General features: G+C 40.5%; 2 protein-coding genes across 4 annotated transcripts; both read right to left on the bottom strand.

The window, feature by feature from the left end:
• Positions 1-1,708: 1,708 nt before the first annotated feature.
• Positions 1,709-7,149, bottom strand: LOC134151191 (keratin, type I cytoskeletal 10-like). 3 transcript variants are annotated; one of them, XM_062595548.1, is made up of 10 exons: positions 7,056-7,149; positions 6,418-7,022; positions 5,552-5,634; positions 4,932-5,088; positions 4,112-4,273; positions 3,614-3,739; positions 3,145-3,371; positions 2,373-2,488; positions 2,064-2,288; positions 1,709-1,734 (listed from the first exon to the last, which is right to left on the bottom strand). In XM_062595548.1, the coding sequence occupies exons 1-10, from the start codon at positions 7,147-7,149 to the stop codon at positions 1,709-1,711; spliced, it is 1,821 nt and encodes a 606-aa protein (XP_062451532.1). The 3 variants fall into 3 exon arrangements, with proteins under 3 accessions (XP_062451532.1, XP_062451530.1, XP_062451531.1); XM_062595546.1 differs by having other exon boundaries at positions 2,064-2,162; positions 2,235-2,488; positions 6,418-7,149; XM_062595547.1 differs by having other exon boundaries at positions 2,064-2,159; positions 2,235-2,488; positions 6,418-7,149.
• A 9,997-nt stretch (positions 7,150-17,146) lies between these two features.
• On the bottom strand, positions 17,147-24,040 carry LOC134151057 (keratin, type I cytoskeletal 13-like). Its single transcript, XM_062595341.1, has 10 exons — positions 23,764-24,040; positions 23,309-23,682; positions 22,325-22,407; positions 21,645-21,801; positions 21,046-21,207; positions 20,246-20,371; positions 19,815-20,041; positions 18,862-19,198; positions 18,223-18,304; positions 17,147-17,292 (listed from the first exon to the last, which is right to left on the bottom strand). Exons 1-10 carry the CDS (start codon positions 24,038-24,040, stop codon positions 17,147-17,149), a joined length of 1,971 nt encoding a protein of 656 aa, XP_062451325.1.
• Between the last annotated feature and the right edge of the window lie 2,310 nt (positions 24,041-26,350).

Raw genomic sequence — 26,350 nt, 5'->3', positions numbered from 1 at the left:
ACCAGATGTGTTTAAAAGAGTTTACATATATTTTCTTCACAGTACAGGCTTTCCTATGTATTTTGTTTTACACAGATAGAAGACAAATGCTGCTATTAGTATCACTGTTTTATGGAAGGAAACTTTTTAAAGATCCTAAAAGAAAATACATACTACAGCAAACTCAATTACTGTCTCATGCTGAGATTCTGGGTCACTACTGCTGCTTCTGATTGCTACTTAGGTTAAAAAAAGGTAACTACAGTGTTGCTCTGTAATTTAATTAATCAAATTAAGATGCACTATAGAAGGTTTACTCTCTCTTCTGGGGTGCTCAACGCTGTTGCTGTCAGGAAAGGAAGGGCAGACCAAACTGGCAAAGACTTGTTCCAAGAAATTCTTTTCCTTGTCCTTTAAGTTGGGTGTCTTTGCTTCTGTGTTTTCTATGTCTGCTCTTCTAAGCTGATCACTGTTGTGAAACATCATCTCTTTGGGTCTTTGAGGGCTTTAGAACATGTTATGCCTTCTGCAGCACTGGCTTGCCCTTACTCCTCCCTCTAACTGTCACTATTATTTACAGTAATTCTCCCTAGTCATAAATTTTTATTCAGTCATTCTGTCTAGATTCTGGCAGATGTTTATCCTGATTTTAAAAGTTTTTTTTAGTGGAAGAAACAGAAGATTTTTTTGACAGGGGAGTATAAGAGAGAGGTTTCTGTATACATTTTTAAAATCCCACAGTACTTCGTATTGTCCTTAGATTCACCCTACTCTGTAGCAAGCTAATAGGGTAGCAGTAACTGCAGCTTAGGTAATAAAATAATTTTATTTCTTTTACTTTTAATAAAGCAATAATGTAAATTGTCATGCATTCAGTGAAATCATTCCAGACTTTGAATTATGTTTCCTTTCTTCCTCTTTTTCCTTTCAGTTAAAAATCAGATCACAGGTTTGAGCATTTCCAGTTTTACTGAACAGTGTCAGTGCAGTTTTTGTGAGTCACTAATTGAAACATTGCTTTTAAAACCATGGTTCTGTAATCACTCATGTCTCATTGTGTTATACCTGGGTTGGCACTCATTTGATGCCGACTATATTAGCATTCATATAGTGTTGCAGTCTGTTCCAGATTGGTATTTAGCTAGTGCTGAGTCTTAGAGCTGAGCTCCACAACAGTATCTGACACTTTATTAAAAAACAAAGACGTGACCTAAGATGCTCCAAGAAATTTATGATCTGCCCAGAGTGCTCAGAAATTGTGCTTTAACTCTAAATTTCACAATTGATTATTATCGTGTATACTAAACCTTTCCATCTGGCTGTATGTTTTGGCATGGTTTTGCATTTGCATTTCAAGTGGTTACACCACAGCATGGAAAAATATCCTAGACACAGATTTTTGGTTGCATCAGACAGAAATAAAGTTTTATTGGAGGCATTTTCATGATACAGAATAACCAACAAATTGGCTGACTCTGTAAAGCAGGTAGTTCAAATGTCAATGATTGAACCCACAAAGCATTGCAGACAGAAGCACTTAGCATGCAGGGCAGGCAGGTGGGAAGGAGGTCCATCTGAATAGCTCTAACGGGCCTTTTTTGGATAGATGGCATCAGGAGCTCTGAGGAATGGTTAAGAGCATCTCTCCTCAGGAATGTGGAGAATGCAGAAGATCTGTGCAAATTTCTGTTTGAAGAGTCTTGTGCTGCAGGATCATCAGTGTATGTTCTTAGTCAAAAGACTTTCTTCCATACCCTGTTTAGAGACAAAGAAACCATTAATTTCTTCAGTGATGGCATCAAATCTCTGAGGCACTGTATTTACCAGATAAAAAAGAGGCCTGACCATTTGATAGATGATCATCAACTATTCCAAAAGCATAAAGGAAAGCTTTAGCATTGTATAAAAATGGTACTTTTAATTAAGTTCTGCAGAGAATTAGAGAGAGAGATGAAGAAAACCAGCTGGAGTTTTAACTACATGATATGCTGATATCATCCACATAATTGAATAGAAATTGAATGTCTGTATCTTAAGAGAAGTTGGTCCTATGTACGGTAGTGCGCCTATATAACAGTTCTCACCTTGGCTTCCACCACCGCATGACTGAGACTGGGAAGATGAAGAGTAGGAGTGGGAACTGCTGATGCCTCCTGAGATCCTTCCTCCTCCTCCTCCTGCTCCTCCACCAATAGTACTGCATCCTCCTCCACTTCCCCCTCCTAGTCCTCCTCCTCCTCCTCCTCCAATAATACCACATGATCCTCCCCCACTTCCTCCTCCTATTCCCCCACTTCCTCCTCCTACTCCTCCACTTCCCCCTACTATTCCTCCTCCTCCCATTCCTCCTCCACCACCTCCTCCTCCCAATCCACTGCCGGAAGAAATGCCACCTCCTCCATATCCACCACTTATACCAACACTTCCTCCTCCTCTTCCTCCTCCAGAATAACCACCACCTCCTATTCTACCTCCTCCTATTCCTCCTCCTATTCCTCCTCCTGGGATGCTGTAAAGAGAGAGAGAGAGGGAAAGAAAAAAATAAAGTTAATCAAACATATTTTTCATCTCAGAAGGAGATCTTTCTCCAGATACTGCACAGATATGCCTTGCCAGATTTAGCGTTGCCACTTTATCAGTTGTGACAGTGGATGCTGTAACTAGGTGGCACCCTAGAAGGGCAGAAAACGAAGCTTTAGCTGTTCTTTCAGGCAACAATTAGAGTGAGAGGCAGGCTCCGTGCCAAAGGGGAACCAGAGGAGCTTGAATTCTCTCTGGAACCTCACACTGAGACTTTTATGAAGGTTAGGACAGCTTTGCTCATTTTTCTGCTACCAGTCTTTTCCAAGGCTGTATCTGCCTGTCCAATTCCTGGCCTTTCCTGGAATCAGAATGAATGTAGGCTTGCATACATGGGTTTCATTGTCCAGCCCCAAATAGGTAGTTCAGAACTTCTGCACTAGTTTTTCCTCAGATGATTTCTATTCTGAACAGTTTTGTCAAGAAATTGAAAGTACCTCTGACCTTGGAGGTGATTGGTCAAGTAGTCAAATTAGCCCCATTTCAGTACAAAATCTGTTTTGCAAATCTAAACTGTTGATCTGCTTTCTTTGTGACTAATCTAACAACCCTGGGTTTTACGTAATCTTTTGGCAGTTTACGTACACTAGGTCGTGTTGCCCTTCCTCAAGCAGTGCCCGGTACTGAGCAATCTCCTGTTCCAGGCGGGTCTTGATGCCCAGGAGCATCTTGTACTCTTCGTTCTGGCTCTCCATCTCGCACCGGATGCTGGCCAGCTCCTCCTCCAAGGGGCCGATCATACTCTGGATCTGCTGCAGCTGCATGTTGTAGCGGCGCTCTGTGTCTTCCAAGTTGGTTTGCAAAGACTGTACCTGAGAATGGAAAACAAAGTATGGTGTTTATGGGAATGTGGCAAGTTTAATTCTTTTGGGGGGAAAATCAGAGTTTCTCCTCACAAAAAAGAGAAAAGCTGTTCTTTGATGATAACAGGTAATCCAGCACCCCACTCTATAGATGGAGTGATTGCTAAGCGAACCAGTCTCCTTCAGGGATACACGTAGCCTTTATGTAGAGAACCTGTGTAGGCGAAGCAGAAGCATATACTTTTACTTACCAGGCTGATTTGTGACTGCAGTTCAATTTCCAGGCTCTGATATTCACGTCGCAGCTCAGAGATCTGTTGGTTGCTAGACTGTATTTCCTGGCCACTTGAGTGTACTTGCTGATTAACTTCTTCCATCTGAAAAATGCATATACAGAATTAAGGTAATTTATTTTTGATTATAAGTGAACATTGTGGGGTTATCAGAAAAGTACTGAGAAAGACATGAATGTGACTAGAGAAAGATGTAATGTAGACTGTCCGTGTACATTTCCTGCGCGCTAATCCATACCAAACCTCTTTGTACTTCACCTTGCTGCTGAAACATGCTTTACTACTTAACCTTAGTACTCTAGCACTAATCTGTTATAGTAAGCTACTAGAGACTATACTAGAGTTTAAAGTTTATGTATCTTAAATAGTACATGAAAGGTAGCTTCTCCCATACTAGCTATGAATAGGTCTAGTTCTTTGTGAAAGATTTAGTAAGTTAATGGTACTGTACTTTACCTTGGTTTCATACCAACTTTCCACCTCTCTCCGGTTGTTCTCAATAAGCCGTTCATATTCACAACGCATTTCATTTAATTTTTCCATCAAATTAATGCCAGGAGTAGCATTGACCTCAACATTGACATCACCACCAGATTGTGTTTGCAGTCCCCTCATTTCCTACAAAAAACAACAAAAAACACAAGTTTTCAAAGTATGAATGTAAAGAGAAACCTCATCATTTGAAAAAAAGGAAAAAAAATAGAAGAGTGAATCCTAATGCATCCATATTGCTCCTGCAAAAGAGACCTCATCTGCCCCTGCCATGGAAGGAAACATTTCTACCATTCCTAAGCTAAACTTTACACTGAGCAATAGACAGCACAAACTCATTGACACTGACTGTTTTGCTTTGAGGCCCTAAGGAATTCCATGCAGCATGCTTTTTGTAATCCTTCGGGGTATTTTTCTTCTCAACGGGAAATATCATCTCAGATAGCATAAAAGTTTTCTTTTGACTCCTCCATATATATTATTCCATTTTCTTTCCATGATTTCAGCAACAGAATTGTACTTGGTAATGAGAGATACTCACTTCCTTGCTCTCATTTTGCTTACTGTTGACCTAGATATTTTGTTACATCAGTTTCAGGCAGTGAGAGCTACAGGTACTACATACTTCTGCAAATCAAAGCTAGATTGTCTCAGGTTGGAAGATGAAAGCTAGCAGCTAAAAGGTTACTCCTAATTCGGTTACTCCTAATGGAAGAAATCCACAGGAAATTCTTTAAGTGTTGAATTTTCATTAGTTATTATTTTAAGATATGGGGAAACTTACCTCTTCATGGTTCCTCTTAAGATAGATCAGTTCCTCTTTTAGGGATTCAAACTGTGTCTCCAGGTCAGATCTGGCTAGAGTCAGTTGATCCAAAAGTGGACGTAATCCATTAATATCACTTGCCACACTCTGGTGGAGAGTATACTCAGTTTCATACCTGAATCACAGACAAGAAAGTTAGTAAAAGTTCTACCAGACTCTGTTACCTTGATTATGAACAGTTCTCATCAGTCCATCTCTGGTCTTGCTTTAGTCCCATTGCTCAGTTCGTAAAAGAAAGGACCTAATACTCTTTCCATCTCCAGTAGTTTTATTTGATTTTAGTGGAATCTCTCTCTTTATGGGATTTGTATGATGAGAATTACATTTATAAAGCTACAAGCAAAGATGGATAAACTTAGACTGGAGTCCTTTAAATGGCACTCTTTAATAATCTGTCTGGAACAAAATAATAATGGAAAACTAACACAAAATTATTCTCAGAATACTTCTTTTTCCAACATTATCTGTATTGTAGTTGGAGTCAAGACACTGTAGCGTCTAGAAAGATTGATTGGGAATATGAATTCATGGGAGTAGGATGAAGGAAGATGACATGAGACAGGAAGGGAAAGACTCACTTCAGTCTGAAGTCATCCACAGTCATCCTGGTGTTGTCAATGTCAAGAAGGATCTTGTTAAGGTCCACACTTGCATTAACAATCTGAAAGGGAGAGGGCAGAAGATATTTAATCACTCACCTTCTCAAATTGACACAGAAAGAGAGAAGAAATGCTTGTGCATTTCAGAATATCTTTATGGTAATATCAAGCCTGAGTAGCACTGCAGGAGCTATCCAGAGAAAAAAAAGAGTTTGTTCCCAACTAAAAGCAAGTGCTTTTATGTAAAATCAGTACTGGCTGATGTTTTTACTGTCAATTTTGATTTACAAATATCCATTCAAAATGTAATGCCTTGTTGGAGAGAATAATTAAATAAACTCCTCATATTCCCCAGAGGAAAACATTATTACCATTGCAATATTCATGTTAGAAATATGAAACTGTTTGGACAGCAGAGGGATAGCGTTAGGTTAGACACTATGACCTGCAAATTGTCTCATCCTATATATTCACAAGAAGATGGAATTTATCTATGGCCATTAGTGACTCAACATAAGCAAGGAACGATTATATCTCCTACTCAAGAGAGTGAGGAGCGAACAAACAACAAGGCCATGGGGTTAAAGGAAGCGCTGAGCAGGTCCCATGATGGATGCACTAGTAATGAGCTGCTGTTGCACCACATGCAAGAGTGCCGTAACACATACATCACCCAGGGCAGAGAAAAACTGTTAGGCCAGCTTTGTCACGGTTTGCTTTTTGGCTGCTTACAGGGTGCCTAAAAACAAGGAGGGAACATATTGGCCCAAATATTATGCTGGAGGAGGCAAGTGCCAGGCCATTCTCATGAGAATCTGCCCAAATTTAGTCTAATCATATCATACCTGGTTTTGCAGTTCTTCAATTGTTCTGTAATATTGGCTGTAGTCCCTGGTGCCAGTGGGACCTTGCTTTTGATACCACTCCCTGATCAGACGTTCAAGGTGAGCATTTTCTTCTTCCAAGCCCCGTACTTTATCCAGGTAGGAAGCCAGGCGGTCATTAAGGTTCTGCATGGTCAGCTTTTCGTTTGTGGAGAGCAATCCGGCATCTTCACCAAACCCTATTCCACCAAAGCTGCCTCCTCCATAGCTACCACTACTAAAGCCACCACTACCCCCAAAGCTGCTAAATCCACCTCCACTATATCCACCACCACCAAAACCACCTCCACCAAGGCTACTTCCATAACCACCTCCAAAGCCACCTCCACCTGATCCAAAGCCTCCTCCTATACTTCCGCAGCCCATTCCTCCTCCAAAACTACCACCACTCATTCTCCCACCATAGGTACTGCGGCTAATCCTTCCACAACTACCACTGCTAAATCCCCCTCCATAGCTGCTCCTGGAACCTCCTCCACCAAAGCTTCTCCCAGAAAAGCCTCCACTTCCTCCAGAAGAGGTGTACCTTCTACTGGAGACTGAGGAGTACCCACCAGACTTACGTACTCCACTGCTGACACTTCCTCCACCACCTCCACCACCACATGCTCCCCCACCACCACCGCCACCACCACCACCACTGCCTCCACCACCAATTTTAATACTAGTTGAAGACTTAGTGCCACAGCTCATTGTGACAGCAAGTAGGAGTCTAGTCTCAGTCCTAAATTTAGGTGCACAGCCTGATACAATTCAGGACTGTAAATTTTCACCCCCAACTCTCTCTACTTATACCTTTGACAGTGGGTGTCACCGTCGGGTGTTTCCTTCTCCCAGGGCATTTGCCAACTTTGTTGTTTGTGCCAAGAATAATTTGCTGAACAATATTTTTGTGCCTGCATCTCAGGCAATCTAGCCAATTGCTGGGTTTGTGTTGTTTGTTTAAGAAAAAACTTCTAATTTCTTTTGGGTGGCACTCTTTTCATTCAGGTTTTTCTGGGATAGATAATCTTTTGCTTTATGCAGCTTTACTAGGGAAAACTCACCTTATACAGGGTCCTGCTCGAACTAATGTTGAGATAATGTGTAGCTGGTAGAACTATACATAGAGAATTTTTCAATTTTTCAATTTTTCCCTAAATGAGAGAAAGTGATTTGCAAATAGCTCATGTTTAGACTGCACTTTTTTTTATTCATTTGTTCATCTGCTTTCTTTGCTCAGATTTTTGTAGTTAATGTTTGTCAAAGCTTAGTTTTCTCTTTGCTCTTTCATGTTTTGGACATTGAAGATTTTTCACACTGCTTATATTATTTTTCTGCCTAAACATGATAATGTATGACTTTTTTTAATGAGACTGTATAACTTGTCTATTTAGATTGTGAGCTTGTGCATCCCTGTCTTACTAAGAGAACATCTTTATTTATATCAGAAATCTCTTCCAAGGAATGCTTTGGGATTCTTATTTTAAAATCAAAATCCTTCCTTCTTGAAGAAAGTGATAGGACAGCATAAAAGACAGCTAAATCCTAGTCTTCAGAGAGAAAAAAAAATGCTTTTTTTTCCCACCAAAGAGCTCTTTACCTAAAATCACAGGATGATTAAAAATATTTTAATTATATTAGAAAGTCAATTGTAGCACAATTAGAAGTTGTATTACCCAAACAATGACCTATAAACCACTATGTGGGAAGACCTTTCATCGTTTAATGAATAACTGTTCGTTCTCTCCATTGCTACTGTGTCACATATTACAGGTAATAGGGTCATTTTGCAAAATCCTCATAATACAGGCTCTCAAACAGCATCCTAAGAGAAGAGTTGTTGTACTTTAAAGAAATCAGTAGAAATCACATTGCTGAGACCACAATAGAAACTCAGTCTTGCACTAATCGCAAAAGAATTTAGCTAAGAAAGACTTGTAATTGATTTTCATCTTTAATTGCTAGGTTTGATGCTAAAAGAGAGTATCTGAAGACAGAGTTACAATGTTTCTGGAGAAGCCATAAGAAGATTCTGAGTTTTGGCAAGCAATGCTAACTAATAGTCTTTGGTTTCTGATGACATATCACCTACAGAAAATATTTCATGGTGGTTTTTTTTTCAATGGTGTTTTTCGTCTTTGTTGTGGATGAAAACTAAGTATTTTGGTTCAAATCCAGAATTTAATTTCTGTAGCATCTACTTTGCTCTGTTCTCAACCTACATCCTTTTATGTGAGATGTATGTCATTTTTTTTTAATGTAGCAGAGACTTCTTCATTCATGTAAACAGCCAGTCCCCCCTACTGCTTCATTGTAAACAATTGCAAAACCGTTAAGGATCATCCATCAGCACTTGTGGTCTGCGATGGACTGGAAATCGGGGACTCCATGCCGTTGCAGTTTGGTTTGAAGAAACTGCACTTTTGTTCATTAGCTGTTTTGCTCTGTGTTACTGAAATGTCTATTGCCATTCTTCCTGTTGTGTTACTGATCTAATGGCTGTAAGGTTTTTATGAAATTTGGCAATCTTACCCTAAAACTTCATTTGCAGGGAATAAAGAAGGGGATCTCTGAGGAACTGTTACTCATTGTCTGCTGTCCTTATCTCAGTGTCTTCAAGAAGACGTCTTGTGGATGGCAGTGCAGTCCAGCCCTTGCTTTCTGATGGTCACTTTGGTCTGGCAATTGATTATATGTTGCTGTGGTGTTCTACACTGTCTTTGTGTGCATGTGTCTCTTACAAACTGTATTTCTGCCTCTTAACTTCTGGCCATTTTACTTTAAATTGCATGTTATTTAATATTTTCTGACTGAATCTATTGTCCTGTCCTTTGAAGCTGTGCTTTCGCCAGCATTGCTTTATTGCTGCTTAAGCAATCTCTTTCAGAAGCTCTCTGTGATCTTATCTTGCTATTTGACATACTCAGTGGCTCAAAGGTGATGAAAGATTTCAAGCAGTTTGATGATATGATAATTTGTTCTTGATTCTCAGCTGGAAGAAGGTAGTATCACTTCAGCAGCGTAAACATAGATTTGGGGCTTCGTACATTATCTTATTGGTGCTGAAAGATGTAGCTTACTATATGCAAAATGTTTTTGTTTTTAATGCTGTTTTTCCCTCAGTGTTGGGGTAATGTCGTTTTGGTCAGTGGGGGCCTTTTTTGACAAATTCCACTGTGGTAAGTAAAACTGATTATCACATTCAGTTTTCCATCACTGATTCCTGTGATACGCCTTATAAATGCTCTTCACAGCCAAGCTAGAACGACCGATTGGGTTGTTAGTGATAATGAACAAGAAATCCTCTAGAATTATTGCAACAAGAGGAAAAATGTTTGCCAAAAAAGTCTCTTAATCTGTTTATGTACTTTTGGAGCATCTGCATTGTTTTCTCTTCTCTTCTACTTTTAGACTGTCTTTTTGTACGGGTAGTTGTTCACAGCAAGGGCTTGTCTATATTGGAAAGTCCTCATGATAACGGGATATCTTACTGTATGCTTGGAAACTAATTAAATAATGAAAGGAATGAAAGAAGAAGAATTCAAGCTACTGAGGAGGGAGAACTTTAGATAGTCTCAAAATTTCTTTTTAATTCTGTAGTATTCCCACTGCTTATATATAAAGGAGGAGCACAACTAGAAGATCTTGCTTTTAGATCTTTGGTGGCTTTTCAGTGATGTGCTCTTAGGTTGTTCCTTTTTTGTCTTCAGTATTGCTGTAGTTTTATTTTTGTTACCAATTCAATCTTAGTGCTTTTTATAAAAATCCTACTGGCTGTTAGTCTGCTGTATTCTTTGAACTATGAGCTGAAAAATTTCCTCCATGATGTTTTGTTTCTGTAACAGTCACTATGTTCCCAAAATGTCTTTTGGGATTGTAATGCTAAGATGTCTGGGAAATACAGGTGGATTTTGACTACTTCATCCTCCTGTAAAGTTGCATACATTTTACTCCTTCCTGGCATATTTTAATTTATTGATTATTAAATACTTAACCATATAAGTGTTAACAAATCAGAGAAGATCCTTTCTGTGGACAGAGTGAATTTTTGCCTTCCTGAGCTTTGATTTCAAGAGCCAGCAATAATCTTTGCTCTCCAATGCTTTCTGTTAATGTGTTACATGGATGGTGTAAAATTTATAAAGAAACTGACAAATTTTGGACTTTTTCTCATCTGTTTCCTGTTCATGATGCACGGTTTAATCTGTAATGCTTTTGTGCTGATACAGCATCCAATGTGCTATAAAATGTTGCTGTTTCCAATTCAACCCAAATATTAACATTTATTACCGCAGCTGCTGCCATTACTCAGTCTTAAGATTATCCAAACACATTGTTTACTACTTATCTTTAAGCTAAACACATGGTACATTGCAAGAGCAACTGATACTCTTTGACACGCTCTCTCTTTTACTGTTTTCCTTTTAATTTGACCTCCAGGTATATACCAAAGAAGTGACTCCTAAGCAGCAGAATGAAGACAAAGTCTCTGAGCAGCCCACACTCTTGTATGTTTTGTCAAAACTGGGACTTTCACAACAGACTGAAGCTGCTGGATTCATCATAGACCTGTAGAAAATATACTCGCACTTTTGTGTCTGTGCACTGAAAAATTAAAACATCTCCCCTAAATTCAATGACATTCTGATGAAATTCCTCAGGCAAGTGCTGGAGTTGATTCTCCTGATCCATTTAATAATCTCTTTCCATTACTATTAACAGAATTTTTTTATTTGAGAAGGGTATCTATTTTCACTGGGGGTCTGTTCTTACTAGTCATTCCCACTTTGTCTCCTAAGGTTCTAGTGCAATCACAACAATTTCCAAACAAATTTAGACTACAGGTTTAGCTCAGTTAGGTAGTGCGTGGTGCTGCTAATGCCAAGGTCACGGGTTCAATCCCCATATGGGGCTATCCTGAGGGTTGGACTAGATGATCTCCAGAGGTCCCTTCCAACCTTATCATTCTATGAACATCTACATGGAGCAACGGAAACAAGGACTATTAATATTCAGATTGTAGCAGCATTGAGCTTGCCTGTGAGGCTTATAACCGCTAGCACTCTCCTTACGAACATTTTCATGAAAGTTAACTTGGATCTTCTGTGCCAGCAGATTGATGGGAAGAAAGCATGTTGCGCAGACGCTGGAAATGTCCACACCATTTTTGTCCTGTGGATGTGACAGCTGCAGGTCAAGGTTCTTGTGCCTGCTGATAGGCAGTTTAGGAGGCTGTGGTTTACTCTGTACCAGCTCTCCTTTTCTACTGCTCTCTGAGACCCCTCTCAGTTGCCCCTCTGTGACTACTCCAGTCCCCTGCAGGTAGAGACAATTGAGTTGAAATAAATTATTTTATTTGGTAGTATCAGTGTGAAACAGGAGTTTTCATATTGTCTGTAAGAGCTGGAGGGCAAGGGAACAACCTCTGCCACAGGGTCTCCTGCCTCTTTCTAGAGCTTAAATGTCTCCGTCAATTTAGAGTAAGGAGTCCCAGATCCTCTCCAGGTTGTAGTCATCAACAACTGCTCTTTCACCCAAACTGCTTTGGTTAGTGCAATACCCTGGGAGGTGGGAGATGCAGACTTGAATCCCAGCCGGCAGAGGCACTAATCCACGTCTTGTACTTTCTGTAACTACAACTACCATGTTGCATGAAAGAGGCATCCACTTTTCTTGAAGTATTGGGGCCAGTCTCTTTTCAGTGGTGCCAAGTGACAGAACAAGAGGCAATGGGCACAAACTGAAACACAGGAAGTTCCACCTGAATATGAGGAAAAACTTCTTTATTGTGAAGTGACAGAGCACTGGAACAGGTTGCCCAGAGAGGCTGTGGAGTCTCCTTCTCTGGAGATAGTCAAAACACACCTGGATGCGACCCTGTGCAACATGCTCTAGGTGACCCTGCTTGAGCAGGGGAGTTGGACTAGATGATCTCCGGAGGTCCCTTCCAACCTCAACCATTCTGTGTGTAATTTTGCAAGGAGGAAGGTCATTCTGGCTTGGGAATGCTTTGCTGGACTGAGCTCTTCAGAGGATTTACATGCTGGGAAGGAGCTGGTTCGCACTTCTCAGTGTAGGCCTGTCGTGAGCAGGTGCAGAAGCAGCCTAGAGAACTCGCTGGCCAAAAAATAAGATAGTGGCTTTAGGTGGTTAAATACCCACTAAGCCAGGGTTTGGGGATGAGAGCTTGAAACTTAAGCCAGTCTAAAGTATAGCTAAATATAGCTAAATTTTGTTCATTTCTACTTCGTTTTGGGATCCTGCCCATTCTCTGTCTAGTAGAGAATTATTATCACTAAAAATAACCATCTTAAACACATGACTCCTCAAGCTACCTATACTCTCCCATAAAAGCAAAGGAAGACCACTGAGAAATTTGTGTTGAGATGGGCTCTAGAAAGATGAGCTGGTTTCTTCTCCCCTCACAACAGTTCAGTGAAATGACATTTTTACTGTCGTGATTCTGCACAGGATGCAGTCTTGCACGTGAGCTGCCAATTAATGTTAAACAATAAAGAGATCAGCTGAATATATGCATAGGCAATTTTGAAATTTGCTAATGTAATTATATTTATACCTTCAAGTAAGCAAATAAATTGCTTTAAGAGTACTGGAGCCAAACATTCAGGTGTGTGTATGCTCATTTATTTTTGCCTAAGGTTCTTTTGAAAGTCTTGTTCCAACAAGTCCTGCAATTTTCTTCTTGGAGCATTAAGAAGTACACAATATGTGTCCAAATTGCAACATTTTGTGCTCATTAAATTAAAGCCTATTATGTTGATTATGCCTAACTAAATGCATGCAGATAACAAGTACAAGGTTCCCCTTGCAACTCTGTTAATACCGCCAGAGTTCTACTTTAAGCATTCCCTAAGCTTTGACATCCAACTCGACTACAGTTGTGTTTCTTACTCACGGCCTGCAATTGCTTTGCTTTTCTAGCTCCGTTCCTCTACATAAGTTTGTCTGCATTGTAATTATTCTTACCGGTCAGTTCTTTCAGTGAGTTCTACCAGTGCACCAGTAAGCTAAGTGCAGAGATTTACATATACAAAATGGAAAAAAAGAGAATTTAAGTTGGCATTTTCCTTCAGGGAACATATGGTAATAAGCTCTCTAAATTTGTTCTTTTTGTAGTCAACAAGTATTGATGGTACATCTAGGTAGATATTTTTGAAGTTTGTTGTTTGCTTATATTTATTTTGTCACATACTGTAGCATGCAATAAATAAGCTTTATTATAAAGATTATTTGCTTTATAAATGTAGATTCATTACATGCATTCATTACATGTTATAAGAACATGTCATTAAGAAACATACAGAAGGAGGCAAATAGTATAAACAGTGTGGAGCAATAAAAGCGGTAATAGCATTATTACAATTTTCACCCTGAATACATTTCACTTACTTCTATTTGTGATTATTGCATAGCAATGTAAATATTTTTGTCATCAGCCGAATTATATAGGATAATATCACAGCACATTGTATCCTAATGTTTCCATGTTTGTGCTTCTGTACAGGTTTGTCAGATACAGCACTGAGCTGTCTCGTCACCTGGGGGATTCTCCTTGCTGTACTTAACCAAGTTATATCCTGCTTTGTTCTCACATGTATTTGTTTCAGTGGAATTTCTTCTGTAAGACTAGGTACATAGTAATTAAGTAACTGTCTGGAATAAGACTGGAAGAGATTTGTGGTTTTGGAAAGCGATACAGAGTCAAGGAGGGGGACAGAGGAATCAGTGTTTCCCAGAGCTGCTACCGTAGCGTAGAGGACTATGTCCTGACACGGGCAAAGCGCTCCCTTAACCCACATCCAGCCCCAGCTTGTCAGGCTCCCAAGTGCTGCTATTGGGGCAGAGGTCAGGGGATGGCTTGTAAATCACCTTATAAAAACCAAGGAGTGTGCACGTAGCAAAAAAAATTCCTGAGATTAGCTAGACAGGCTCCTGGGGGAGCTTGGGAAGCAGGGCTGCTCTGCTGGGGAATACTCTTCGGCTTGCGCTGTTGGTCTAATACCTTCAATACACAGATCTAAGGAAGAGGTTATTAAAAGCAGCAGAGTAAACAAAGAAAGCAGTTTTGTGGGATAGCCAATGATACAGAGATAAGTATGATTTGATACTGCAAAGATTTTGAAAGTGAAGTGGGTAATTTTGTAAAAGAAAGAAGGTGAGGGGATTTCTACAAACGTAATTATATTGTCTCTTTGCATGTTAGGTCAGGGTTATTAACAACTACTTAGCTATGCAATAGTCCTTCGTGAAGATTAGCCCATTCCTCAGGGGCTCAGAGGCACTGGTCAGAAGAAAAATTTCATCTCGGATATTTTGTCTTTTTAGGGGCTAACCACATTGGCTGGGAACGTTACGTAAGGTGGTGCAGTGAATCACTGGCATAGATCTGCTTACAGCTCAGGCGTTCAGGATCCCTATTCCCACGCTCTCCCACTCATCTTTGTTTCTCAACCTTATCCAGTGGGTGAGGCTTTCTTCAAATTAAAAAAAAACCAAAAAAACAAAAAAAAAAAAAAAAAAAAAAAAAAACCCAATCCTCTGACTCCAACATCTTCTGTAAAAACAAGAGGAAAAAAACTGTAGTGAGGATAATCCTATCTGGCTCCTTTTGTTTGCATTTAAGGAGATGAGTTGAGAAATGCAAGGAATAAGGAATGTAGTGGTGAAGCAGGACGTGTGAGATGCCCTCTGAATGATTTCCAGGTGACACTGCCTAGACAGCTCTAGTCAGACAGACCCTACCCCTTAATTAGCCTCAGCAGAAATTAAAAGCACTAACTGATACCACATGGGAGAGCAAGCAGAGGGAATCTTCTATCCCATTAGCACCCATCCAAGGCATAAAAAGGGGAAACAGCACTACTCTCAAAACAAAGAGCAAAAGCACCATCTTCCAGGGTGTTTCCACCCTTATCTCTATGAACAGTCTACCTGCCAGGTGATCTGCAAGCAACCCTTAAAGCTAGATTGGAAATCTTTTCTCTCAGATATTTTTCTCAGACTACCCAGGGTTTTGTAAGAGTACATCCTAGATATGAATAGTTTGCCAACCTTTTCTATAAAATGTGTGCTTGTTCATACTTAAACATTAGAAACCTCCTGATGTGCAAATGCAAATAAGAGACTGGGTATTGCGCAGCTACCAAAGAGCGAGGCACAGGTATGATCTGTAAAGCGAGCCCGTGTATTCCTTCTTTTATAAAACTGTGTGTATGCAAATTAGTTCATACTCCATCTTTATGAATTTATTTTCCAATAGCAATAGCTACTTATCACAAAGTAGGAGTATCCTGTTACTGAACTTTTAGATTCTTGCTATCTGATGTGAACCTCTGCAGGAAGCACTCAGAATGTGTTCATTTTGGGTAATCAATTATATATGATTTGAGCTCTGTGCTCAGGGGATTTTCTCAGTGCACACTGAGACACAGAAGCAATAGGACTCGTGTTCAGACGCCTTTGCTTGTACCTGTCCGTTTGTGCTACTCTGATATACTGCAACAAGTGGAGTCTGGTCATACCCGAGCAGCTGAGATATTTCCTGCCCTTCGAAGGGGCTCAGCTAGTTCAGGGTTGCCGAGTTGTACTATGCCCAGGTCCCATCCCGTCCTTCCCATCGAGCTAAAAGACGAAGGAGCCGTTTTCAGCTGATTGACCCTTTACAGACGTCAGCTGGCTGGAGAGGGGCTAGTGCAAGGCGTTAGGGCTCTGGTCTGGGATCCTTGACAGCTCCCACTTTTGTTGACCTGAGTGAGTTTGAGCCACCACAGAGGTTCCTCCCGCAGCATTTTCAGCAGAAGTGCCAAGAACCGCGTGAGCCGTGAGGTCTGCAGGCCCGTTCGCACAAGGGGGCCCGTCCTGCGAATGCCATGGCGTGTGTACACCAAAACAGACCTTTCTGAGCTGGTTCCTCCTCCTGCACGCCCCGTATCCACTGCCTCTGCGGGTGTGCGGTCCCTTCCTCTCTGTTGTGCTGAAAGCTTAGTTTGTAGAAAGCTTTTTCTTTTTTCTTTTCTTTTTTTTTTTTTTTTCATTTGGCACTGGGAACTGAAAATTCCCTCTTTAAGTTCCAAGAAATAAAAGTTTCATAAGGCCTTTTAGTGCCTCCATACCAGGAAACAGTCAGTTCCTTAACCAATCCTCTCCTGTTAAGTTGCTCGCACAGCTTTTAACTGGGACATACGGAAATCTTAGTGAGAGAAGCCTGCACATTCTGGGCTATTGCCAGCAGAGGTATCGTGTCTATATGGGCTCTGTACTTAGAGAAGATGCTTAATAAATGTGAATCATAGGAGTTAATAGGAGAAACCAGTAGGTTTTCTGACTATTAGTTTTTCCATTGCAGGGACTACCACAACATTGTACTTGGTAGTATATTCTTCAGAGTTTTGCCCAATTAGTCTTAAATAGTGATTGTAATGAGGGATTACTGCAAACACTTAGGTCTATTGCATAATCTAATTGACTTGTTACTGTATGTTTCTCAGGTAGGGCTTGATATTTGTGCCTGATTCAAATAAAAATATCTACTAAAGGAAATTACTTACATGCAAGGCTTTTTGGTTGCATCAGAGAAAAGTAAAGTTTTATTAGTCTTTTTTCATTTTTCCCCAGAAGAATACCAATCACGGTAGAAACTAACTCAGGAAGCAGTGATTAGGCACAGAAATACAGATGGAAGAAGCAGTTAGGTCATCCAAAGAGTTCGGATGAGCCACCTGGAGCGAACAGTATTGAGTAACTCGAACGAGTGTTTGCTGTTGCTCTTTGCAGAGGCCTGATCAGACATGCTGGGTATGTTCCTGCTTGGTCCAAAGGCCCACTGGGTAGGTTCTGCAATGGAAGATGCTGGTTTTGCCGATCAGTTCTCAGACTTTCTGAAACTCCCTGTGGAAAGATGAAAGGAAGCAAGAATCTGTTTGAAGACATAAACTCTCTTTCAGGAACTTTAATATTAGTATTATTTCAAAGTTATAGAGTGTGCAGTTCTCAATGGACCGGATTTTTTCCCAGCATTCTGGAAAGGTTAGAGCAAGGTCAGACTTTGTTTGTACATGCATGTGTGTTTGCAGCTTTATCATATCAAACATATGAATCTGCTTTTATTCTCATTTCTATGAGTGTAAATCAGGAGAGAATCTTTAAATTTAGAGGACTATAGCAGCATAAACCCAGTATAGATGAATGTAAGTTCTTATTTATATGCATATGGGTATTTACAACAGAGTTTTAAAAGTTTAAATAGGACAGCGTATGCTATCTTCAATTTTGCATACCAAACATTAGCACACTTAGGACTATTGTAACTTTTGTTCTTTCTGGAAGAGTTTGTAAAGCCTGTTAATTTTTAAAAGCTAGATTTCATTTACACCAAATCTTACTAATTACAAAAAAGCCTTCTCAATTCACTCTGTTTTCAGTATCAGGTGAGTCTCTGTATAATATTTTTGATTTCAGCATAAGGCTTTCAGGCCTCTCTGTATATAGTCAACACTTTCATGCCCTTAGCTGTCAGTTTGTAGTGGAAAACAGCATGTTTGTGAGGCAGCTGCATTTTTAACTAAGATTTTTAGTATCACTTTTACCTCCTTAGTAAGAAGGAATAAATAGAAGCCTCAAAGCAAGATCCTTTTCCATCTTTTTTTTAAAATCAGAAGAGGGAGAGAAACTTTCTAAAGATTTTAACTTCTTTGAACTTGCTGTTCATTTCAACATTTTCAGACTGTTTTTGATTTGTTTGAGTGGCCAAGATTGGAGCCTTACCCAACTTCATAGTTTTTATGGCTTCAGACACTTCTTCCATTGTTGCTCCTCTCTCCAGGGTTCTATTCCCTTCCAGGCAAAGCTTCAAGGGGCCTGCTGTAACCACAGCCATAAAATTAGACATGGAGAAGACCTTCTGGTCACTTCCCATCCTTTTTACTTCAGGACATTTGCAGCTAATCCTTCTTGTATTTTAAATGTCATAATTGTTCTAACTATTTTACCCAGCTTTGATCATGTTGCTCTCTTATTGTGAATTACATTTCTAACATTTGGCTTTACTCAGAAGCTACTGACTTCTCTAGTCCTCTGTACGCTTTGGATTGCACATTAGCTACTTCCTCAAAGCTATATTAGCAGAATTTCAAATGAGGGCTTGTTCTCTCCTTTTCTCTGCTTCAAATTCATTTTATCCTTCCACAGATCCTCTGATTCACTCTTCATAATATCTTTTCATTTTTGCTACTTTTGAAAATGCTATCATGTTAATATATTAGCTGTATAAGAACAAATGTCAAAGTGGACTTAAAACATGACAGTGAAACAAATAGCAAAAACATCTCCAAATTTCCAAATAAGCATGGAAGTTGGCATGTCCTTTCCTGTTTTTCAGAGAAAAGAATTAATGAGAGGACCTACTCTTTTATTCCAGTTCTTACCTTGGCTTTCACAAGAGTTGCCAGATTCGGATTGGGAAGACGAAGAGTGGGAGAGGCATGATTTACCCCCTCCTCCTCCACCACTGCCACCTCCTCCACTTGAAATTCTGCCACAGGCTCCACCTGTTATTCCTCCACTCTCTCCTCCACCTCTGGAAGCTCTTCCATAGTTTTCTTCCACAGATCTTCCTCCACTACTTCCTGCACCTGAGGACCAACTACTTCCTCCTCCAGAACTTCCTCTTCCAGAAGAGCAGCTTATTCCTCCATGGCTTCCTCCTCCAGCAGAACCACCACCAGCTCCTCCCTGTGAGATGCTGTAAGGGGGAAAGGGCAGGCATGGATACGGTTTATAGCAGCATGACATATCCGATATCCTATTGACTTTATACAGCCCACTTCCTGACAGTCTTTCCCTGAGCTCCTTGTACAGCTGGGAAGTGGTACCCTGTGAAATTTGTTCTAGAGAGCTGGTTTTAAACTTTCCTAATTGAGAACAAATGAACTGAACTGCACTTAAAAGAGGAATAAAAGGAAAGAGATGGAATGGCTTTAGCTCTCTTTCAAGCCTTAGAAGTAGATACCTTGAGTCTTTAGAAGGTACAGTTATTATCTTCCCTGTCTGTCATTTTGATACATAACTTTGTTTTTCCTGATTATACTTAAAAGAGGAAATGGCAAATTATAGCTCTAAATACTTTTGTACTTTTTGTACATGCATTTTGGACACTTTTGTCCAATTCATCATATATGTAGAATTAATCCAACTTGGTACACTGCCAGCTAAGATTTAGACTCAATATGAATTACTGAGATTATAGTGACTATTTTGAGAATGAATCAGTTATTGCACTAGTTCTTAACATAAATGTTGCCACTTTCACCTTCACCTGTTTGCAAAGATGGTATGTTAATTAATTTGAATATACATACGTAATATTGTGCTGCCCTTCCTCAAGCAGTGCCCGGTACTGAGCAATCTCCTGTTCCAGGCGGGTCTTGATGCCCAGGAGCATCTTGTACTCTTCGTTCTGGCTCTCCATCTCGCACCGGATGCTGGCCAGCTCCTCCTCCAAGGGGCCGATCATACCCTGGATCTGCTGCAGCTGCATGTTGTAGCGGCGCTCTGTGTCTTCCAAGTTGGTTTGCAAAGACTGTACCTGAGAATGGAAAACAAAGTATGGTGTTTGTGGGAATGTGGCAAGGTTAGCCCGTTTTAATGCCCAAAATGAGAAAAATCTTTGATAGCATCAGATACACCAAGTAGCTCCTTCTTTACATGGAGCACTGGCAATAGCTGATCAATCATTTCAGCGACTTGTGTGTTCTTAAAGTATCGAGGAGCAGAAGCGATCATCACGTACCATGCTGAGCTCAGACTGCAGTTCGATTTCCAGGCTCTGATATTCACGTCTCAGTGTAGAGATCTGTTGGTTACTTGATTCTAATTCCTGGCCACTTGAGTGGACTTGTTGACTTACCTCCTCCATCTGAAAAATAAATATACAGAATTGGGGTCTTTTGATTCTACTTATGAGGTCAATACGGTAGATACATTTTCACTGAGGCATTTGGCAAAATGAGTTGAGGTAGGGCAAAATGAAGTATCGGGGCTGTATAAACTTAAAAGGCTTTGTTAGTGTAGTTCAAGTAAGTTTGTAGTTTCTTTTATTTTAGTTGAAAGGATTCTACCATTTTTATCCTAAAAACAATAAATGTTGTGATTCAGAATGTCATTCCTCTACAGCAAGTTGTTCTAGTTAGATTCCCGGGGGCCAAACATCCAGAATCTAACTAGAACACAAGTTCTTACCAAAAGTTGGTATTATTTTGCTTTTATAGTGTGAACATTCAAAATGAACATTCAAAACTATATAACATCCTATTATAAGAGAGAAATTTTTTTAACATATTGATTTCTGCTTATATAAATTGAGGAAAATCTACATGAATATTCTAGGTGCTTTTGACTATATTTAAAATTGAATAGATCAAGATACACAGTACTTCCTTACTACCTCTGACTGCTCAGTTCAAAGTGAACTGACTCCTGAGCAGTATGCCTGAGAAAAAATGCTTCTTTACACATTCCTGTAAAACATTTATCCACTGTCTGCAGAGCTGAGCTATTTTATAAAGAGAGATTCAATGCTCTGTCATTCACCTTGCTTTCATACCACCTTTCAACCTCTTCGCGGTTTTTCTGGATAATGCTTTCATATTCTCGTCTCATATTATTCAGTTTTTCCAACAGATCCTCTCCTGGAGCGGCGTTGACTTCCACGTTCACATCACCACTGGACTGTGTTTGCAGTGATTTCATTTCCTGCAGAGAAAACCCAGGCCAAAGGCAAACAAACAAAATGCTGAAAGTGTTTGTGAAAGAGTTTTGAAAAAGCGACTTCAGGAAGACAGTTCACTTCTTCTGAAATCATACTCCAGACCTTTCTCCATCCCACAATATTTGTGAGGAGAGGAGGATTGTTGCAATTATTTGCCCTTGACTTCCCAGTCATTGCTTGCTGAGAGGGACTGGGCTAAGAGATACGCAGGAAAAGTCTGGGCCTAGAGATCAGCCTCTCTCAGCAGGCCCCTTGCTGAGGTGCCACACATTAGGAGAGCAGGGGAGACTGTTCAGTGCAGCAGATGTCTGCGGCGGGGTGGCACCTGTGGCAGTGTCACCTGGAAACCTGCCCACATTGCCAATATTGCAAGTGTCCTTGTTTTCCTCTGTAGTTCGCGTTTCAAGGAGCTAGCACGTACCTCCTCATGATTCTTCTTGAGACCAATCAGCTCCTCCTTTAGGGCCTCAAATTGCATTTCCAGGTCAGACCTGGCCAGGGTCAGATTATCCAACAAGGGTCGCAACTCATTGATGTCAGCCTCCACGCTCTGCCGGAGACCACACTCCGTCTCATACCTGTGCCAAGGACAGGCGGAAAGGTCAGCCCTGGGCTTGGGCTCCTACTGCTTCTCCTTCCAACTTCTTTTATGAACGATATCACATATCCAGCTACACACAGCATCTCTCAATCAGCAAAATTACAAAACCAGCAGCCAGTACCTAAAGTTAAACATTGAAATGTATTCTATGGTCTTTTTCACCTTCTCTTCTTACCATAGGCTTTATGCAGGTTTTATGTATCTATTTCTTCTGGCTTTTAGTGAGAAATAATCATAATTTTTATTTCCTTAAAAATAAAGCTCTTTTTAAGTTTTTCCCTGCAGGAATGTTCTTTGCCCCCACAGCAATAGGGAATATTGCCATTGAAAAGCATTAGAAATAATGAAGTATTTTGAAGTCTTACAAATTATTTCAGTTATGTTACCACAGAAACAGATGAAATCTTACTCTCTGTAGATTGACATTTCTGTATTGAATGAATTTATGCAAGTTGAGGAAAGTAGGGGAAAAGGAAAACAATGCCTGAATATATATTTACTTTATCCTGAAGTCTTCTGCAGTCATCCTTATGTTATCCAGGTCCAAAAGCATCCTGTTCGTTTCCACGGCTGCAGTCACGAGCTAGAACAGAAGATAGTTTGCTGAGGACAGTTCTCCCTGTGAAACTCTCCAGGTTTGCCCAAAGGACACAAACGTGAATGTGATCTTCCCATGGTACTGTTCCAGCTGTCTGAAGGAAACAGCATTGCCTAAATAGAAAGGTCTGGAAAGGTCAACTGAGTGCAAAACGAAGAGGTAGCTCTACGAAAATAGCATCAGAAGTGTGAAAACTGCATTTTGTGAGTACCAGGTAGGAGCAGAGAGTCCTGCCAACAGGCCTGGAGTCACTGCCATTGCACTGGCTCACCTTCCATGCCCACAGGCCAGGCCCTGTACTCAAGTATCAGACCCTGCACCGTCGCAGAGGACAAGCATTGCCATTCTTCCTGTGCTCTGAAACCCGCTGCTGGCCTTCTGAGAGCCTGCGCTCGCTGCCAGCAAGCTGCTTGTTGGCGTACTCCGTCTCTAATGGAGTTTGAAAAGGAAAAGAGCAAAACTTTTCTCTGTATCTTCATAGATGGCTTGATCATTTACGAATATAAGGGCTTTCCAAACTAATATTTAGGGGAGAGGCAGGATTCCAGAAGCATTCCTCCCTTTAGGATTGTGCATGGGTATCCTACTGCCTCTTCCAGAGTCTGGAAATGTAAGCACATAACTTCAGTTTCCAGCTCCAGATACTTAAAGCTAGGGATGACGATACCTTTCATCTCTGTGTCTAGGCCCTGTCCCGTTGTGCATCTGGTCTCGTCTGCTTGACTCCTGAGTCGAATGCATGCACAGAAGACAGAATTTCAAGCACAGGAGGCACTTTAAGAGAGGCATTTAAGGAGTATAAAAATATCCATGCTGTGTGCCTCAAATTATTTACTCAATCAGAAAAATTCTATCTGATGCTTAAGCTTCTCTAAGAGCAGCCTACCTGATTTTGAAGGTCTTCAATTGTTCCATAATAGTGGCTGTAGTCCTTTGTACCAGTAGGACCTTGCTTCTGGTACCACTCCCTGATTAATTGTTCAAGCTGAGTGTTTTCCTTTTCTAAATTTCTGACCGTATCCAGGTAAGAAGCCAGGCGGTCATTAAGGTTCTGCATGGTCAGCTTTTCATCGCTGGAGAGAAATCCTATATTCCCTCCACCAAAGCCACCACTGCCAAAGCTGCCACCACTGAAACCACCACCACCTCCACCAAAGCTGCCTGTGTAACCACCACTAAACCCACTTCCACTTGATCCAAAGCCTCCTCCCATACTGCCATAGCCCATTCCTCCTCCATAACCACCACTGCTCATTCCACCTCCATAAAAGCCACCACTCATTCCCCTTCCATAACAGCTACCACTCATTCTCCTTCCATAACCACCACAGCTTAGTCCACCTCCATAACTACGACTGCTCATTCTCCCTCCGTAACTACTGTGCCTAATCCTTCCACAACTACCACCACTTATTCCCCCTCCATAGCTGCTTCTGGAACTTCCTCCACCACAACTGCTACCCGAAATCCTGCCACCACCACTGCTTCTGGAAGAGGTGTATCTTCTTGAGGAGACAGAGGAATACTTACTGCCCCCTCCACCACCACAGCTGCTAGCACTGCCACCACCACTCCCTTGCAGGCAGCTTTTAGAGGTCTGCTTGGAGCCACAGCTCATAGTGGCAGCAGTAAATGACTTCAGGTTAAAGCTCAAGGCTGGTCTTACAGTTGTTCTGGAATCATAGCTCCAACTTCTACCTTGCCTGGTCTGTATTTATACTGAGACAGTGGGTGTCACCATAAAAGGGAGTACCTTCTTTCCGTACACGTTTGCAAGCTGTGGTTCTTACACTGAGAGCAATTTGCCAAAGGGAGATGTTTGGCAGTGCCAGGAAGCTTAACCCCTACTCAAAGTGTTCATGACCATTTGTTTATTAATACAAAACATGTAATTTCTATTGGGTGGCTCTGAATTAGGTGGATCTTTCCTGTGATTGTAGTCCACTGACTTACAATCATCTGACTTAAACTCACCCCAGTTGTCTCATCCCATTCACATTCAGCACTGTTGTAATATGGAATGGTAATGAATTTTACTATCTCTCTTTCAACATAATTTTCTGCATGCTATTTCCCCCTTTCAGATATGCATCAAAAATCAAGTTGACTTTTTTATATTTAAATATATATACTATTATATGCTATATATATTAAATATATATACTATTTAGATATATATATTTAAGTATTTATATATAAGTATATATATTTTAATATCTTCTGTTCTATGGATATGTTATTTCCTATTTTTAGTCTTTTCTTGCTCTATGCCTCTTGAAAACACATTGCAGTGTATGTTTTACAGATACATCTGAACTACTGTCATTTTCATAATTTCTCATAAAATGTAGTGAACATTGGCAAATATCGTATGCGTCACTAATTTATTGCAAACATACATCTACAATTATGTTTTATAAATAAGTTTCATTATGAAAGAACTGTATGACAGCAGCTTGAAAACAGCTGTGTGTAAGACTACAAGGAAAGGAATGTGACAGCCTATTGCAGGAAATAACTCTTCATTTTATTTGGCACCACTAGCAAATAACTGGGGAGTGCAGAGTGTGTATGGCACCTATCTGATTGAAAAATAGGCTCTGTAGATCAATATGTTATGCCACTTACAGAATCAGAGAATAGTTGGGTTGGGAAGGAACCTCTGGAGATCATCTGATGCAGCCCTGCTCAGGCAGGGTCACCTATAGCAGGCTGCTGAGGACTAGGTCCAGTTGGGTTTTGAGTGTCTGCAAGGATGGAGACTCCACAATCTCTCTGAGCAACCTGTTCAGTGTTCAAGCACCCCCTCAATGAAGAAGGGTTTTCTTATGTTCAGGTGGAATTCCCTGTGTTTCTGTTTGTGCCTGTTGCATCTCGTCCTGTCACTGGGCACCATGGAGAAGAGTCTGGCCCCATCCTCTTGACACCCTTCCATCAGATACTTATACACACTGATAAGATACCCCCTGAGCTTTCTCTTTTCCAGGCAACTTCAACGCACTCAGCCTGGCTCCGAGAGCTTAGACTAACTGCTGTCGTGATATAGCTGAGAGACCTGGGAGTGCAGCCTGGCTCAGAGCTAGCCTCTCTCGGCACATCAGGTGAACGTGAGAGATAATGTTCTCATGACTGCCTAAATTACGTGAGTGCTTAGAAAATTTCACTTGAGTATTTACCTTCCTAAGCTCAAATACAAACATGTATTCACTAGTAGAAGGAAGGTTTTGTACAGGATCGCTTGTACTGCAATAGCTGAACCTATGTGGACTTGATTTTTATTGGGGGAAGGTGGTCGTGAAAAGCAAGTCAACTTTATTCTTTGGCTATATATATCTCATGGAGAGAAGTTTCTGTAAACCTTTACCTTCTGACTTGGTATTTCTGAAGAGCAGTAACATTGTGGAAGATGCTACTACCAATTAATGTGGTTTTAATTAAAAAATGTAATTCCTCACAAAGGTATTGTGAGTTTTCACAATTCCGGTTGCCTAGTTACGGAGGATGCCCAACAGTATTGGGGTAAAATGCAAATGAACGATGCAAGTGAAGGAATTCTCAAGAACCTCTATTATTTGTGCTGTTTTCAAGACATTTAGGGAATTCTATATTTCTTGGAATCTCTTTAATAAAATACAAATATTTTGTTGAAGATATTCAAGGAAGCAGATTGTATGGACTGTGCTTAAGCTCATATATCTATATTTCAGAATTCATTGAACTTTCTGTTGCTGGGATTGAGTCTGTAAGACGTACATCCAAATAGTATTTCCCTTCAGTTTTGTTTTCTCTTCAGGGACACAACATGATCAGAAGTAGATAGTATTTGCTACCTTGCATCCACCTCATTAAAGGTTTTGTGTGTCTTTTTCAAATACGTAGCAGTGCATAGTTCATCTCAGCACTCGTCTTTTGAGGTCTTACTGCAACC

The sequence above is a fragment of the Rhea pennata genome, chromosome 26, assembly GCF_028389875.1.
Source record: "Rhea pennata isolate bPtePen1 chromosome 26, bPtePen1.pri, whole genome shotgun sequence".
In the NCBI taxonomy this organism is placed as follows: Eukaryota; Metazoa; Chordata; class Aves; order Rheiformes; family Rheidae; genus Rhea; species Rhea pennata.
This window is presented reverse-complemented; position numbering and strand designations above follow the sequence as displayed.

Bases quoted from the DNA above. Each gene is read 5' to 3' on its own strand.
- LOC134151057 (XM_062595341.1), bottom strand. From the start codon at position 24,040: ATGAGCTGTGGCTCCAAGCAGACCTCTAAAAGCTGCCTGCAAGGGAGT. The intron at 19,199-19,814 runs GTATGTATATTC...TCCCCCTTACAG, and splicing joins GAAGGGCAGCACAATATTAC to CATCTCACAGGGAGGAGCTG. The intron at 17,293-18,222 runs GTAAGGCTCCAA...CTTCCATTGCAG, and splicing joins CATAAAAACTATGAAGTTGG to AACCTACCCAGTGGGCCTTT.
- LOC134151191 (XM_062595546.1), bottom strand. From the start codon at position 7,149: ATGAGCTGTGGCACTAAGTCTTCAACTAGTATTAAAATTGGTGGTGGA. The intron at 5,089-5,551 runs GTGAGTCTTTCC...TCTGTGATTCAG, and splicing joins GTGGATGACTTCAGACTGAA to GTATGAAACTGAGTATACTC. The intron at 2,489-3,144 runs GTACGTAAACTG...CTCTCTTTACAG, and splicing joins GAAGGGCAACACGACCTAGT to CATCCCAGGAGGAGGAATAG.